Here is an 18,628-nt window from a genome sequence, read left to right as displayed (position 1 = left end):
TATATACTATATATATAATTTAGTTTATGTAAATAAATATATAAGTATTTATATATCTATAAACTATTAACTTATAACAACATAAACATGATACTACATATATAAACTAAACAAAACTTATATATTTATATATATATATAAACGAAATAATATGAATTATATAATATATAAATAATATTTATAATATCTTTAAACTACATAATACAGCCGACTCCTCTGCTGACTCCGCCTTTTTCGTGCTGAAATAAGCCAGCACCCAATGAATTTTGGGATACTGTAGGCTGAGAAGGATACACCCGGTGCATCCTTCGTTTCTGAGTAGGCTGTCTTTGTCGGCCACATTCGAAGGAGTCTTTGAAATGGGACAGCCTAGTCGCACCGCGGTGACGGAATCAGCCTTCAAATGAGTCCTTCGAAGGATGCAGCCCCTGAATTAAGACACAGCTATAGGGTCACATAATGTGCCTTATTATCCAGTGCGCTTTATATATCACAATTTTTTAGGTTATTTTTGCTGAAACACTGACAAAACATTAAAAAAAAAATAAAAAAAACTCACAATTTTTTTTGTGTTTATTTCTATTCATTTCATGTTGCAAACTATTGTAAACTAGAATTTGGTCATAATGTTACGCTTGATAAAATGTTTCAGTAAATATTATATGGTTTCAGATATTTCAAACATTTAAATATACATTATTAACACCATTGATCAGAAATTTAGAGGTACAAATGTTAATTGAGACTCTCGACAGCCAGTTCCAAACATTAGTTTAATCTACAGCTAATAATTTTCTGATCTCAATAATCCACATGTGTTCGAGTGCAATAGATGTTCTAATAGCTAGTGTAAAGAGACTGAAGCTAAAACTCATTATTGTGTTTTAGTGTCTGTATCTGTTGAAAGATGAAGGAATAGATTATAAGTTTTTGCTTTGGAGCAGCACTGCACTGCACGTCCTGTGTCGCCATCTACTGGCAACATATACAATTTACAATCTTTTAATCTGCATTTCCCTGACTGTGAGTCCCAGACCAGGAGCGGATAACTGCCTCTATGTAATAATAACACTGCTGTTTTAACTAACAAATATTTTATTTGCTTAACTTAATTTCATTTATTAATATACTTCCATATAATGTGGTAATTCAGGGCGAGTAATATGGTAGAAATATATACAGTTCTCAACATAAATACATTTTTAATAAATGAAAAGTAGGATTATTATAAATATTTCTCTATCCATATGAACAATTTCCAAAATTTTTAAAAGATCATAGAACATGTGTTTAACCCATAACCGGAATAATAAGGTTAATAATATTTTTTGCACTATACAATCCTTCAATTTTCCTAAAAATCATCAGTGCACCTTATAATCTGGTGAGTCTTATGTATGAATTTTACCAGTCAGTTATTAAGGAGCAGTAAAGTCACTACACTGAAATACAGAGTTATACAGGAGTTTTGATTTAGTTCTCAGCACCAAACTCAAGACTGGAGCAGTATTAGCATTAGCCGCTAACCGCGCTAGCTCTTTCGTCATTCAGAGGTGAGTATTATTGGCCTGTAGCCTGCTGCTAACCTCGGCTAGCACTGCTGGAGCGCTGTCAGTCCACATTTACTAGTGCTAATCGCTAATCGCTAATGCTGCTACACCCAGCTTTGGTGGAAATCTAAGTTTACTGTGTGCCTTATGTATGAAAATAGACCAGAAAACAGACGTTCATTGATAGTGCACCTCATAATCAAGTGAAAAACATAGATTACAAAATCTTCATTTTGACTCAAATTAATACAGCACATAATATAAACTGCTCTTTCACCTGAAGGCATGTGTTTGGACTATGGTAAGAAATGGGACAGCGCTATATTGCTGTTTTAATAAATACTTAGCTAAATTTCAGGCACTAAATTTAATTAATTCAATTCATATTAGGACTGCGGCCAGGAGCAGAAGAAATGCGTATGTGGCATGTGAGCACGGGATTTAAACAAGTGATTTTTGGTGGGAGCAGGTGGCAACGAGACTAAAACGAGCGGAAGTGGAGAGAAGCATGTTTAAAAACGCAGTCCATGCAGACCTCTAGTTTACTGGACACCAGTATGTGAAATAATTAACTCGGCTGGGTTTTTTTTTTTTTTTTTTTTTGTTAATTAGAATGTTTTATTGTAAATTAAAGTTTTGCTCCTAAGCCTTTCATTGGGGTGTACTTATTTTTGCAACAAGGTCTTGTCTAAATTTCTAAATTTTACATTGTTAGATACCACCAAACCATGGTAAAAACACTTTGTATGTCACCAGTCCCTGTAAAAAATGAAAATTATGGCAGGACCTTAGGCCCAAAACAATTAATGCATGAAAAAATTTAATGCATTAAAGTTTCCAGATTAATTGTGTGTGTTAACAGCACTATATATGTATGTGTGTATGTATGTATGTATGTATGTATGTATGTATGTGTTTTTTTTGTTTGTTTGTTTGTTTGTTTGTTTGTTTTTTGGAAGATTTTTTGTCCTATAAATAATTGCGATGAAAAATCCTCAGTAAGTCAACCAGGTTGTGTCATGGTATGGGGTATGTCAGTACACACCTGTGATGCAGCATTAATGCAGAAAATGTAAAAAATGTTAAAATCTGTTTAGGTACATCATTGTTGAACAAGATAATGCAAAACCACAAGTTGCACACATTACAAAAGCATGGCTGTATAAGAAGAGGGCATGGGTACTATGAATAGTGGACTGGCCTGTCTACGGTTCTGCCCTGTACCTTTTAAAAATATTTGGAGAATTTTTACCATCCCTCCTTTTTTGGAATGTGTTGCAGTAATGGATGTATAGTAATAAATATATTATACTTCCCTATAGGGATTGCCTGGTTCTCTGGGGAGACCGGGTCTTCAGGGGCCTATAGGATTTCCAGGCCGGACGGGGCCTCCTGGAGACAAAGGATTACAGGGATATCAAGGGTTTCCTGGGGAATCTGGACAACAAGGAGATCAAGTACGTCAAAGCTACTCATATTTACTTATTTTTATATTTTTTTATATATTATTTATATTTTATATTATATTTACAATAACATACAGTTTATTGTTATTTAGATGATTTAAGGAAATGTGTGTGTTTTTTTTTAATATCATCATATTACAGTTACAAATCATATTATTTTGCTTGCCTGTGTTTTATTTTAGGGTGATCCAGGAAGACCTGGCTTCCCTGGACTACAGGGTGTCCCGGTGAGTGTATTATAAACAGAAACAGAATGTTTAACTATAGTTTATTGTCTGCAGCCAAGAGTTTGATATAGCCTTTTAAAAAGAATCAAAAATTAACATATCTTTCTTTTGTGTAGATTATTCTGCAGTGTGGCTAAGACTGTGATAGTGATGCTAATACTACAGTAGAGATGTCATGGTATGGTGCAGTAATGATGCTGAATGTGGTTGGCACAGTAGCAGTGTTAATGGTGTGATTTTATTGTTAATGGTGCAGTAGTTGTGCTGGGTGAGGCAGGTGACAGCCAGAACACTGCTAACCTCTCATTATTAAAGCAGGGAGGAAAAATCCGGTGCTTGCTGATGAAATTACCTCTTCAAGGAAAAAACATGGCAGCGCACATTTTTTTTTTTGTTTTATTAAAACGCTGATTTGTTTTATTGCATGAAAGAATGAATAAATGAAGTTACACCTATAAAGCGCTTTCTAGAAACCCAATGATGCTTTTACACACAACCATTTACACTCAGCACTCATCCACAAACACACCAGTGGGAAGCAGCAGCCAATCACGTACCGCATACTCTCAACCAGAAACAACCGTCCACCTGGAGGACTGTAGGCACTACAGCAGTGACCCAGTAGTGCAAATCCATATCTGGGCACACAGTCCATACATTTACATACTTACACGTACATACTTATGTACATACCACACACAAAAATACCAGGACAATTTAAAACATTACATACTGTATTTCTGGGCAATTTAGATTATCCAATTTACCTGATCTCTATGTTTTTAGAGTGTAGGTGGAAACTGAAAACTTGTATATGATTATATTTGACCAAGTATGAGGCAAAATCCCATCACCTTCTCACCTCTTCAGCACCCAGTGCACTTTAGGGACTGTAGAAAAACAAAATGAGTAAGTAATAACTCTATGTAACTACTTCAAAATGTGACCTCATGATGTGAAATCAACTCTGAAATATATATGTGGACATTTCTTTGTATCGTACCATTGGTCTGACATTTTGGAAAATTTCAGAAAATTAAATAGTTATTCATTAATCATATGGTCAGTTAGTTCTTCTTTGGCCTCTAAAGTGCTGAACAGCACTGCAAGCGCAGGAGTGCAGGGGATCTTGGTCTAATATAATGATAAATGTGAAGTTTAGTAAAATTAAAGTGAAATCCCAGAGTATTAATTGCGTGTAGTGATAGCACAGTGAACAGCAAACACACTCATTAATCATTATGTCTCTCCCAGTTTCTGTCTGGACTTTTTGATTATTTTGATGTCATCTCATAGGGTCATCCTGGGCCTGGGGGTCTTCCTGGCCTTCCAGGAGTAGACGGGTGTAAAGGATCGCCGGGTGAACCTGGACCCCCTGGCCTTCCTGGGGAAAGTTGCAGACCTGCACCAAAAGTAAGAGCAGCCAGCAGAACTTTGCGATTACTGTTCTGATCAGTGTGATCAATTTATAATAATTTTAATTAATTATTAATGGCTCATCATTTATATTGTGTGCAGGGTTGTCAAGGACCAAAAGGACTGAAAGGAGATCTTACCTACAAATATACATCCTACCCTGGTCCTCCTGTGAGTTAAACTTCCCTTCTGTCTCTTTTACTCTTTTATTCAGTTAATATTCAGATCACTGCATTTAGCTGGTTATTGGAGTAGTCATAAATACAGCACTCTAAGATTATTAAAGTATTATAATAAGTAAGTCGTTTAATTCACTAAAATAGTTGACAAACAAGTAAAAACAAGCAAAATATCTCCAATGAATTTACAATTTTCAGCACTTTCATTACAAGCAAAAAATATTTTAGAAATAAAATATATGAACACATATAAATATTAATATGGTAAATATTTTTAATTTTAGATATTTAAACTAGACTTAAAAACATTTAGCTTGCTAAGATTTTAAATTATGGATTTTAGCTCAATTACCAGATTCCTCAGTGCATATAAAGCTCTGGAAAAAAAAATAGAGACCACTTCACATTCTGAAGCAGTTTCTCCAATTTAGCTTTTTCTAGGTATATGTTTGAGTAAAATAAACATAGCTGTTTTATTCTATAAACTAAAGCCACATTTAGAGCATTTATTTTTAGAAAATGAGAAATGGCTGAAATAACAAAAAAGATACAAAGCTTTCAAACTTCAAATAATGCAAATAAAACAAGATCATATTCATAAAGTTTTAATAGTTCAGAAATCAATATTTAGTGGAATAACCCTGGTTTTTAATCACAGTTTTCATGCATCGTGGCATGTTCTCCTCCACCAGTCTTACACACTGCTTTGCTTTTGGATAACTTTATGCCACTCCTGGTGCAAAAATTCAAGCAGTTCAGTTTGGTTGGATGGCTTGTGATCCTCCAGCTTCCTCTTGATTATATTCCAGAGGTTTTCAGTTTGGTAAAATCAAGAAAAAACATAATTTTTAAGTGGTCTGTTATTTTTATTCCAGCGCTGTATACATACTCTTAACTTGAATATTCTGCTATTTCTCAGTCGTGTGCTACGCTCTTAGCTTGTCATGTCTTATTTTATTCTATTTAGTTCAGTGGACTCTGGTTGTTTTGTTGTATTTTATCCTTATGAAACTAAAATAATAAGCTATTTGTAGTAAATTGTCATATTAATTATGAAGTTATTGTGTTTCTGTATTTTGATCTGCTTAACAGGGTAGGGCTGGACTGCCTGGTAATCCTGGACCAAAGGTAAGTGTGTTCATTCAAAACAGATTTTAAAGCATTTAAAATTGTATGCATCCACAGTGGGAATCACAGGGCTTCTCACAATACAATATTATCATGATGGGTTGCCTGCGAAAATGATGACATCATGATACTGTGATACTGATATACTATACATATCAAATTGTATAGCGCTTTTTACAACTTGTGTTGTCACAAAGCAGCTTTACACAAACATGATCACAGGACAAAGAATCAGGCAAAACATTAAATATAGAAAATACAGAATACAGAACCCCCAGTGAGCGCGGAGGCAAGGAAAAACTCCCTCAGAGCTGCAGGAGGAGGAATAAACATTATATATACACATGGCTAAATTGGACCTGCCTGGTGTCCAATCTTCATTAATTGCACATTGCACCAGTAAGAGCAGAGTGTGAAGGTTTAATTAGCAGGGAAAGAGCACAGTTCTGCTCAAAATATTGCAATGCACACAACATTATGGGTGACATACCAGAGTTCAAAAGAGAACACATTGTTGGTGCACGTCTTGCTGGAGCATCTGTGACCAAGACAGCAAGTCTTTGTGATGCATCAAGAGCCACGGTATCCAGGGTAATGTTAGCATACCACCAAGGAGGACCAACCACATCCAACAGGATTAACTGTGGATGCGAGAGAAAGCTTTATATATTTTTATTTATTTATTTATTCATTTTTTATTGACGACAGCTTCACAGAATTTAACAACCAATATTCTTCAACACATGTTTACCCTCTTCATTTGATTATAGTGCCACCATGTGGAGTAATGAAGCAGTAACTTTAATAATGTATAGCCATGTATCGATATTGTATCGCAAACATAGACGATATGCAATATTGGTATTTTGCCCCACAACTGAGACACAAATTACAGAAACATCTTCATTCTGGAGTCCAAATAATAGGAACCATTTCAATTAGTTAAATTGGTTGATGTAATGTTTGAAGCATATTCCACAAGCTTTTGATATTCTATAATCCCTGATTAATCAATCAAGCAGTGTTTATTCAAACTTTGAATTAGCGTTAGTGTTTATTCAAACTCAGAATAATTTCAGAGTCACCGCCATGTACAATGTATTTGAGCATTACATAGGAGTTTGAAAATAGTAAGATAGAATTTAAGACATAGAAAAAAGGCCAATCATTTAATTATAAAAACTATAAATTTTAAAAATCAGTATAAAAAACAGAGATTAAAAATAAAAGGGCAGAAAAAACAATTATAAAATAAATAAAAAATGTATAGTAATAATAATAAAAGCAAAAATACAATTTACTGATAACTATTGGTTAGAAAGTTTTAAAGATTTGTTTTAAAGTTTTCTGAAATAATGTAAAAAACAGCATGAATTTAGTCTTTTTACATTTAAAAACTGAGCTTTTGCATTTTTTTTAATTATATCATGACATTTGACAGGGGGTTTCTAATAGAATGTTCTGTTCCACCCTAAAAAGTGAAGACTGATTTACTGAAGACAAGGAAGTGTATTTGAGAAAGTCTCTTTTTGATGGAGTTCAAAGCTTAATTAGGTGGATCAGCTTTAAACTTTGAAGCCTTAGAGGGTTAAACCTTTACACATTTAACCCTGCCTGTGTTTGATTCTTTTTAGTATCAAATGGTTTTGTTTTTTCCATTCTGACAGGGAAATGACGGCGAGCGAGGTCATAAAGGTTCACCTGGATTGAATGGAGAGCCTGGAATAACAGTAAGATGTTGATTTCCTAGCGTGGTGGGTTTGGCTCTAATTCTAGAACTAGGTAGCGTTCCCCCTCAACATAAAAGAGCCTATGGGGAAGTATGTGTCACAGACGCTTTAAATGCAGTGCAAAATTCCTTACAGCACTCTGTATTTTACTTTAAATCACTAAATTCCTCATATTAACATATAATAAACATATTTCATTGTGTGTAAATCTTTGTTTGTTCATCAGAACTAATTTACAGAATGTAGGAGTGCTGGGTTAGTGTTGGACATAAAACAAGCTCAGTTTAAAAATGGATTATTTGCTTTTACAGCTCTCCTCCAAACATTTTTATTATTACCAATTTCAACTATTTAATGAATGTTTCACGTCCAAGCTTCTAGTCAAGCACAACGATTGACTATTAATTAGAATAAGATTTATTGAAGATTTATCACTAGAAACTCTGTAATATAAAATATTATATACCTTGCAGTCTCTCAGTCTCTTGCAATCTGTTCATTAAATCGATCTGTTTTCTGTAGGGTAGAGATGGTGATCCTGGTGCTAGAGGGCCTCCAGTATGTTGTTTTTTTATTCTTTTTTATTTTAATATTCTATTAAAACTCTGGTTTGAGATGTTCCTGAACTATAATAATCAATATATTCTATTTGCACTTTAGGGAGACACAGGGAAATCAATATTTGGTCTGAAAGGTGATGAGGTATGGTCACTACACTACACTACACTACACTACACAAGACTGTACTTAAGGCATGGGTTTTAGACAATCACAGTTTTGCAAAGTGACTCTTTTTTTCTTTATTTCTGTATTGATCAAATAATGCATATGAATCAGTTAGGGCCCCAAGATTTTTAGCATAGCAACATACACACATATAACATACATGTACACGTGTTGTACTTACATGAGATTGTGTGTGTGTTTCTCTGTGTGTAATGATGTAATCCTCATGTTTTAAAGGGGATCATAGGAGAGCAGGGCCCTCCAGGTCCTTATGAAGTGATTGAGCCACCAGAAGATTACTACCAGAAAGGAGACAAGGTAAAATGTAATCGTGGCTCACTGTCTTCTACCTATACACATTTTCTTCTATAAGGGTTGCCCAACAGGATGCATAAGAAAAAAATATTACAAATAACAAAGCAATGAGCATCTCTGTTATTATGTGGTTCATAATATTATAAATCAATTACATTAGTCACACCATTGGATGTGCATTAACATGTAAAATAAATATAATATGCAATGCCAAAACCTGCATAATACAAAAGAAACTACCAGAAGCCGATTATATCTGCTTACAGTCATGTGAAAAAATTAGGACACCTCATGAAATAGTCAGCTCTTTATTACGAAATGTGCAAATATCATTTTTTTGGAAAAGAAAGTTATTTAATTGCAATTAACAACGAAAATTAACATTGTTTTACTCATGAAACAAAAATAGTATTATTAAAAACATATTATTATGGAAGAAAACGTTAAGAGACCCTACCCTCTAATAACTAGCGTTGCCCCCTTTGGCTAAAATAACACCAGTGAGACGCTTCTTGTAGCAATCTCTGACATTAATCTGAAGAAAGTTTTCCCCACTCTTCAACACAGAATTTTTTCAGCTGTGAGATGTTTGAGGGGCTTCTTGCATGTACAGCTTGTTTTAAATCACTCCACAGCATCTCGATTGGAATGAGATCTGGACTTTGAGTTGGCCATTCCAGGGTTCCCCACTTCTTAGTTTTTAGGCAGTCCTTGGTGGATTTACTGGAATGTTTTGGGTTCTTGTCATGTTGCAGGGTCCAGTTCCGCTTCAGCTTTAATTTTTTTTACTGATGGTTTCACATATTCCTCAAGCACCCTCTGATACACAGCAGAATTCATTGTGGATTCTGTGATGGTGAGCTGGCCAGGTCCTACTGCAGCAAAGCATCCCCAAACCATGACACTTCCACCTCCATGTTTCACAGTTGGTATGAGGTGCTGTTATTGGAATGCTGTATTTGGTTTCCGCTCAACATGTCTTCTGTTCTGGTGTCCAAATAATTTAACTTTAGACTCATCTGTCCAAAGAACATTATTCCAGACGTCCTGGTCTTTGTCTGCATTCTCTCTGGCAAACTTCAGTCTGGCCTTAATGTTTTTCTTAGAAAACAAAGTTTTTCTCCTTGCACACCTCCCTTGACAATTAAGCTTGTGTAGTCTCTTTCTGATAGTTGAGTCAGGCACTTTCACATTGACAGTAGCAAGAGCCTGCTGTAGTTCCTGTGATGAAATTTTAGTTTTTTTCATGACTACTTTTAGCACCTTACGGTCTGCTCCGGGGGTGAACTTGCTTGGATGGTCAGACCTGGGCATGGTCACAGTTGTTTTGAATGTCCTACACTTGTAAACAATTTTCCGGATGGTGGAAGGGCTGATGTCAATCTTTTTAAATCCATTACCAGACTCATACACAGCCACAATCTTCTTTCTTAAAGGCCTCAGGCAGCTCTGTGGATCTCACCATGGCACTCACTCTCACTTCAACAGGGACACAGGGACACACCAAACTAAATTTCTGAGGTTTAAATAAGGCAACCCTCATTTAAAATGCTGGGTAACAATGTTCTGATCATGTGCACCTGATGTGATACACCTTTGTGTGATCTTATCTATTTTAAATGGGTCAATATATAGGGGTGTCCTAATTTATTCATCACCAGAAATTGCATTCTTTTTAAATTACATTTTACAGAAAGTTGTAAAAAGGCTTTCCTAAATGTTTGAGTGTTTAGTCATATTACTTGGATCTCTCATTACTGATAAAATTGATATTAAATAGCTACATGTCCAAATATGTTAAGAAAAAAATAGGTGTCCTAATTTTTTCACATGACTGTTTATGGGGTGCCAAGTGTTTCAAGCACTGCCATTATGATACCCCTGGTTTGAATCCCAGTCATGCAGCTTGCCTTAAGCTGTCGGAGTCTGAGAGAGCACATTTGGCCTTGCTCTCTCTCTGGGTGAGTAGATGTCGCTCTAACATCTCATCACTGTGAGCTGATCTATCAGAAACGAGCTTCACTTTGCACTTTGCTACTCAGCAATGATGCATCAGCAGCAGTTTGAAAAGAGGCAGTGGTGTCGGGGTAGGTGATGGGGATAGTAGAAATAAATCTACTAAATAAATAAAATCTACTCATATATTTAGTATGCAGAGTGCATGATTTCTATCATTATTATTATCATGAGATTATTTTTATGACATGTTTAATAATCTGTATGTTTTAATATATATATATATATATATATATATATATACTGTATATTTTAAATATTTTATTCTAGCAAATATTATAGATCACTTACAGTATCTTACCAACCATACCATAACCACCAGGCAAGATCCTAGAAACCACTTGGGACAGCGTAGAAACTGCTTGGCAAAAGCACATCAACCGTCTACTTATCAATTACGTGGGATATCATAACAGCCTTCTAGCAACTACAAAGCATCTAACTGGAATGCAGTAGCAGCTGCCTAGCAAAAGCATAGCAAGCGCTAGAAACTGTATAAACAGTTATACAGTTTTATTGTAAAAACGCAATTACAGTTTAGAGCAGACCGAACACTTTCTACAAGTTAGATTTTCAAGTTGGAACTGTTCTGTTCTGTAATATACACAAAAACAAATATATGATGATAAATTATGCACCAAGTAAAAAAAACTTGCTTTACACAGGTGAGCTTTATCCTGCTGAAAATGCTAGCTGAAAACCCTGACATAAGAGGAAACACATGACCGATGGTTCACTAAGATCAGCACACCATAAATTGGGAGTGTGTGTTGCTCCATACATAAGCCCAACCATCCTGCTACTCTCAGTCTAATGATTCACACCCTATAAAAGTCTGTCAGCTGGACAAAAAATCATTGAGTTCATCTGTAAGTCATGTCTAAAACCAAGAGGTACACTAGCCAAATTTAGCCTCCTAGAGCCTTTTTTAAATTAATTTATACAATGTGACCATGTTCTTTACCAGCAGCTATGAATTATTTAGTAAGCACTATAACCTGATGGGTGGGTTATGTAGAATGATAGGGAGAAGATCAGTGTTTGATCTCCCAATAAGATGTGAGCATTTATGTGGGTGTTTTAGATTCATGGCAGGAATTTAACATTTGTACGAAACGTATATGTATGTGGATAGCTGGATGGATGTGTGGGGGATGCATGCTTGTGTACATATGCATTGTTTTTTTGGATGTTGACAATCATATTTTTCTTTAAGGGGAGAAAAGGAGTTAAAGGACAGTGTGGACCTACTGGTTTTAAAGTAAGTATGTGTGTGTAACTCCCTTGTCTTCGTCCCTCAATAAAGCAGATGCACCACTGGGTTGGTTCTGAGCTTTTACTGGAGCCAATTCTAGTAATTCTAGAATTTTACTGCAGCAAGTCAGTTTGCTTCTCCACTTTAACAGCATTTCCTTTCAGTGTCAAAACCAGACTCACTTTATCATATAATTCATTACAGCATACACTCAATCTTTTCAGCATAATACAGCTCAGATTATTTGGTTTAAAGATAAAACAGCAAAACAAAGGAAATTTACAACTATTTAAAATAATAAACTAGAATAAGGGACATACATAATGTGCACTTGATTGTAAATCAGACAAAAAAGAGCCACTAGTCAGTTTGCTTCTCCATTTAAACAGCTATGAGGAACCATAGAAATAAAATTAGCTTCTTACAACATTGAGATCACATAGAGAGCAGTGCTAAATTAGCTAGCTGGAACTAAAAGCTAAATAAATTAACATCACATGGTCAACAGGGTCTAGCTAAAAGAAGGGAAGCTGCATTCCTAGCTACACAATACACCTTCTGACCAGTAGATGGCAGTGTATTCCCATAGAAACATGCATTTTCCTTTTAGGACTGATTTTGGCAAATTCTAATCAAATAATTAGACTTTATGAACAGTGTTTTTTCTCTCTTACATGTGCATGTCTTTGTGTGTCTGTGTGGTGCATTCCTGGTACCTTTTTAAAGTCCTGGTACCTTTTAAAAGTAGTGTAATCTGTTGTTCTCATACTGCTGCATGGCATGCCTGCACACCAGGGGCACTCGGATTTCAGCCAACACCACTCTTTCTTCTTCTTCTATTGTTAAATGGATAAAGATAGCCTTCCTCAGCTTACTGTAAAAAAATCACAATCTTAGGTTTGTTTTTTTCTAGCGCTAATTTGCGATATAAGCATGATGTTCAGAAAAATTGAGAACTGAATCAAATATTTATTGATGTGTCTGATTTTCAGGGAGAAATTGGACCTCCTGGGGAGAAGGGAGAAAAAGGAATCCCGGGTTTCCCAGGAATCAGAGTAAGTCTGAGTTTTATTATCCAAACGGTATACACAGTACACAGTTCTTATAATGTAGTTAAATTTATTTTGTATCTGTATTTCATTAATCACACTATATATGTATACTAAGGGAGCCCCTGGATACCCTGGACTACCTGGCATACAAGGACTTGAGGTACAAATATGTTTGTGTGTGTGTGTGTGTGTGTGTGTGTGTGTGTGTGTGTGTGCGTGTGTAATTATGCAGAGTTAACCTTCTGCTTGTTCTTACAGGGTGGACGTGGTAGCGATGGTCTCCCTGGTCTTATTGGCAACAAAGGACAAAAGGTTTTTAGAATATGTTCCCTGATTTTCCTTTAAGTTTACAGTTCCCTGAGCCCCGTCACATTCAGCCCTGTCACATTCAGCCCCGTCACATTCAGCCCCGTCACATTCAGCCCCGTCACATTCAGCCCCATTATAATCAGCCCTGTTACATTCGACCCCATGACACTCAGCCCAGTCACATTCAGCCCCGTCACAATTATCCCCGTCACGTTCATCCCCGTCACGTTCATCCCCGTCACATTCATCCCCGTCACATTCATTCCCGTCACGTTCAGCCCCGTGACGTTCAGCCCCGACTTGTTCAGCCCCGTCTTGTTCAGCCCCGTCACATTCATCCCCGTCACGTTCAGCCCCGTCACGTTCAGCCCCGACTTGTTCAGCCCCGTCACATTCAGCCCCGTCACAATTATCCACGTCACGTTCAGCCCCGTCACATTCAGCTCCGTCACGTTCAGCCCCGTCACAATTGACCCTGTCACATTCAGCCCCGTCAGGTTCAGCCCCGTCATGTTCAGCCCCGTCACATTCAGCCCCGTCACATGCAGCCCTGTCAAGTTCAGCCCCGTCACGTTCAGCCCTGTCACACGCAGCCCTGTCACATGCAGCCCTGTCACGTTCAGCCCCGTCACATTCAGCCCCGTCACATGCAGCCCTGTCACGTTCAGCCCCTTCACATGCAGCCCTGTCACATGCAGCCCTGTCACGTTCAGCCCCGTCACGTTCACCCCCGTCACAATTGACCCTGTCACATGCAGCCCTGTTACGTTCACCCCCGTCACAATTGACCCTGTCACATGCAGCCCTGTTACGTTCACCCCCGTCACAATTGACCCTGTCACATGCAGCCCTGTCACGTTCAGCCCCGTCACAATTGACCCTGTCACGTTCAGCCCCGTCACATGCAGCCCTGTCATGTTCAGCCCCGTCACAATTGACCCTGTCACGTTCAGCCCCGTCACATGCAGCCCTGTCATGTTCAGCCCCGTCACAATTGACCCTGTCACATGCAGCCCTGTTACGTTCACCCCCGTCACAATTGACCCTGTCACATGCAGCCCTGTCACGTTCAGCCCCGTCACAATTTACCCTGTCACGTTCAGCCCCGTCACATGCAGCCCTGTCACGTTCAGCCCCGTCACAATTGACCCTGTCACATGCAGCCCCATCACGTTCAGCCCCGTCACGTTCAGCCCCGTCACGTTCAGCCCCGTCACATTGAGCCCCATCACATTCAGCACCGTCACATTCAGCCTCAACTTTTGATTCTAGCTAATAGCGATTATGAATGTTTAACAGGGATTCCCAGGAGATGCTGGACCCCAAGGCGAGACAACATTTCATTATTTAAATATAACAGGTAAGACATTTAGATGTACATGTAGTGCACCTGCTCACGTTTCATTAAAGCTTATCTAAAGTCGTTTATATTATATTACTGTACTGTTTACACTTGTTATTTGATAGCTCACAACCAAAGAAATTGTTCTTTTATAATGGCTGTTTGAATGTTATTACATTTATATTAGTGATGTCACTCTCTTAGATACAAATTACTCTGATTGAAGTAAAGTGCATGCATTAAACTTTGTAACTGGTGTGTCTGTGTACATCACAGGATCTGTAGGAGATCCAGGACCTCCAGGGTTTTTTGGTGATAAAGGAGACATGGGAATGATGGGCCTGCCTGGCCCTAAAGGGTTTCCAGGATTAAGCATAAAAGGTATGAGGGTTAGTTGTTGCTAACACTTTCATAATGTTCATAATGCCTTCAGATATTTTTATATTAAATTTTGTATATATTGTTGTATTTCTTATTTTTTTATTAATGTGAATGTTTAACGAACTAGTTCTTCAGTGCAGGGGGTGGTGTTGGAGTGGTCAGTAACAGAATGTGTGGCTCAGCCCTCCCCTGTTAAGGAAATTGACTTTTGACCTGTGATCCTGAGAATAGGCTATCTGTATGTAGCCAACCTGGCATCGAAACTATGGGAAAGCATGTACACAGAAATGCTTAGACTGGTAAATCTAAGACAATTTTAAAACGTAATTTGAAAATTCTATTCTACAATGTAATGCCTGTAATAATTCCTCGTATGTAACTACAGCTACAGTGGTGTGAAGAAATGTTTGCCCCCTTCTTGATTTCTTATTTTGTTATGCGTGTTTTTCACTTTTATATGTTTCAAATTATTAAACACATTTAAATATTTGAGACAACACAAAAAGCAATTTTTAAATGAAGGTTTTTATTATAAAGGGAGAAAAAGGTTACGATAACATAAGTTAAGATAATCCCTAATTCAGGGGTGTCCAAACTACGGCCCGCGGGCCATTTGCGGCCCGTTTCCTTTTTTGGAGCGGCCTGCGAGGTATTTTAGAAATAGAATGAAAGTTGGCCCGCTGTTAAGCAGGTTTTTATAATGTGAGATTCAAAGTTTGAACGCTAGGTGTCAGAAACGGTCCAAAGAGTCTAAAAGCGGACAGAGTGCGCATTTCTAGCGCAGAAAAACGGGCCAAAGAGTCTAAAAGCGAAGAGAGTGCGCATTTCTAGTGCAGAAAAACGGGCCAAAGAGTCTAAAAGCAGAGAGAGTGCGCTTATCTAGTGCAGAAAAACGGGCCAAAGAGTGTAAAAGAGGAGAGGGTGCGCAATTCTCCCGCAGAAAATCGGGCCAAAGAGTCTAAAAGCGGAGAGGGTGCGCATATCTAGCTCAGAAAAACGGGCCAAAGAGTGTAAAAGCGGAGAGGGTGCGCATTTCTAGTGCAGAAAAACGGGCCAAAGAGTCTAAAAGTTGCCGTAATTAAGGAGTTTAATATTAAGAGACATCATGAAATTAAACATTAATTTGAAAAATCTTAGTTTACACAACACTATCAAAGATAAATACAGTTAGTCAAGTAAAATGGTGTGTAAATGAAATAATCAGGAAAAAAGTATTATTTAAAGTGGTATATTTCATTATTTGTTTTATTACAGAGTGTGGTACGTGACTTCAAATATATTTCTCCTTCTGGCCCCCAACAAAAAAAGTTTGGACACCCCTGCCCCAATTAGTCTGACAGTGGGGAAAGTCACAGTTTAGTGACTATCTTAAAAGGATAGCAAGGCACTCAAACAGTACAATATACACTCACAGGCCACTTTATTAGGTACACGCTGCTAGTAGCGGGTCGGACCCCCTTTTGTCTTTAGAACTGCCTTAATCCTTTATGGCACAGATTCAACAAAATCTGAGAGTCTGATCCATATTCACATGAGAGCATCACGCAGTTGCTGCAGATTTGTTGGCTGCACATCCATGATGTGAATCTCCCGATTCACCACATCCCAAAGCTGCTCTAATGGATTGAGATCTGGTGACTGTGGAGGCCATTCCAATACAGTGAAGTCATTGTCCTGTTCAAGAAACCAGTCTGAGATGATTCATGCTTTATGACATGGAGCAAAAATGTGCCTGGAAAATATCCCCCACACCATTAAATCACCACCACCACCAGCCTGAACCGCTGATACAAGGCAGGATGAATCCATGCTTTCATGTTGTTGATGCCAAATTCTGACCCAACCATCCGAATGTCGCAGCAGAAATTGAGACTCATCAGTCTCAATCTTCTACTGTCCAATTTTGGAGATCCTGTGTGAATTGTAGCTTCAGTTTCCTGTTCCTAGCTGCAGGAGTGGCACCTGGTGTGAACATCTGCTGCTGTAGCCCATCTGCCTCAAGGTTGGACGTGTTGTGCATTCAGAGATGCTCTTCTGCAGACCTCGATTGTAACGAGTGTTTTTTTGAGCTGCTGTTGCCATTTTATCAGCTCAAACCAGACTGGCCGTTTTACTCTGACCTCTGGCATCAAAAAATATGGAGTCAAATTGGGGTCTTTAATGCTGACGAGAAAATAAAACTGTCACGAAAAAAATCTCCACCAATTGCAAAAAAATCTAATTTTGCAAACAAAGAAGAGAACATAAGTTACCTTTTTTCAATTGTAATATATTTTTTAGAATGAATCTTTTGCAAAAACACTTTTTCTTTGCGTTTTGCACTTTGCGTTCCTTTTTTCTTTTTGCAATACTTTCCCTCCTTTGCGTTCCTCCGTTTTGTTTGCGAGTCTATTTTGACCCCTTTTTGACGTGGGGTCGTGGGGAGAGGAGAGGGGCGTGGCTATGGAGGAACGCGTCATCAGCTGGAGCCTCTGCTCAGCCTGGACTCTAACCAGGCTGAACAACAGCTATTTAACAGTTATAGTTCATAAGTTAATGCTAATAATTTATTTTACAAATACCTAACTACTGAATTATATAATATTGTTGTTTTCAGTTGTTAAATTAAGCAAAAGGCTGAATTTTAGCTTCTTTTTTCTCCAGCGTTCTTGCTGCAGTTACACGCGGCCGCCTGTAGATGGTGGATTTTAACAGTGAAAAACGCCATTAAAACACAACGCTGCACAAACGCTCTAAATAAAAAGGAAAAACACAGAACGTTTAATTTGTACCACGGCCGGGAAACTTACTACTTCCTTGATGGAACCATATACTCTGTAAACACTCAGAATAAAAAGGTAAAACACAGAAAGACCTGCAAGTTTAATTTAGACTTTAATATAATATATATAAAATAAAATAATAAAACAGAACATAAAAAAAATATTAATGTACAATTTCCAGTGTGATTTTACAAAATATCAAAAGTAATATTTGCTCTTTAGTGTGAGGTACTGTATCTTACATCTGACATTTAAATGTTTTCCTATTCTCTATTATTATTTTAATAATTAATATAGTATTGCTTGAAGGATAACTTTATATGGGCACACTGCACATGTGTGTCTAGCCTTATCTCACAGTCTCCTCTCATGTGTTTTGTGTGTATCTGTATAAAAGTTCCTGGAACAGTCTAATTTCCACAGGGAGATTAATACATAATTTTTTATGTTATGTTCGGTTTTATTATCTTATTTTATCTATATTATATTGAAGTCCAAATTAAACGTTCTGTGTTTTTCCTTTTTATTGAGAGCGTTTGTGCAGCGTTGTGTTTTAATGGCGTTTTTCACTGTTAAAATCCACCATCTACAGGCGGCCGCGTGTAACTGCAGCAAGAACGCTGGAGAAAAAGAAGCGAAATTCAGCCCTTTGCTTAATTTAACAACTGAAAACAACAATATTATATAATCCAGTAATTAGATATATGTAAAATAAATTATTATCATTAACTTATGAACTATAAATAGCTGTTGTTCAGCCTGGTTAGCGTCCGT

At 37.4% G+C, this 18,628-nt stretch overlaps 1 protein-coding gene across 1 annotated transcript in view; it reads left to right on the top strand.

Moving 5' to 3' along the window:
• Positions 1–18,628, top strand: part of col4a4 (collagen, type IV, alpha 4) — a 136,643-nt gene that overhangs the window by 55,816 nt on the left and 62,199 nt on the right. The window contains exons 5-19 of the mRNA XM_022676942.2: positions 2,873–3,007; positions 3,199–3,243; positions 4,540–4,656; positions 4,762–4,830; positions 5,931–5,966; positions 7,634–7,696; positions 8,219–8,254; positions 8,357–8,398; positions 8,660–8,740; positions 11,970–12,014; positions 13,001–13,063; positions 13,176–13,220; positions 13,319–13,372; positions 14,669–14,729; positions 14,988–15,092. Of these exons, the coding sequence (XP_022532663.2) occupies positions 2,873–3,007; positions 3,199–3,243; positions 4,540–4,656; positions 4,762–4,830; positions 5,931–5,966; positions 7,634–7,696; positions 8,219–8,254; positions 8,357–8,398; positions 8,660–8,740; positions 11,970–12,014; positions 13,001–13,063; positions 13,176–13,220; positions 13,319–13,372; positions 14,669–14,729; positions 14,988–15,092 (997 nt within the window). The remainder of the gene's footprint in view (positions 1–2,872; positions 3,008–3,198; positions 3,244–4,539; positions 4,657–4,761; positions 4,831–5,930; positions 5,967–7,633; positions 7,697–8,218; positions 8,255–8,356; positions 8,399–8,659; positions 8,741–11,969; positions 12,015–13,000; positions 13,064–13,175; positions 13,221–13,318; positions 13,373–14,668; positions 14,730–14,987; positions 15,093–18,628) is intronic.

The sequence above is a fragment of the Astyanax mexicanus genome, chromosome 18, assembly GCF_023375975.1.
Source record: "Astyanax mexicanus isolate ESR-SI-001 chromosome 18, AstMex3_surface, whole genome shotgun sequence".
Classification (NCBI taxonomy): domain Eukaryota; kingdom Metazoa; phylum Chordata; class Actinopteri; order Characiformes; family Acestrorhamphidae; genus Astyanax; species Astyanax mexicanus.
The sequence above is the reverse complement of the archived record's forward strand: the minus strand, read 5'-3'. Positions and strand labels throughout refer to the sequence as shown.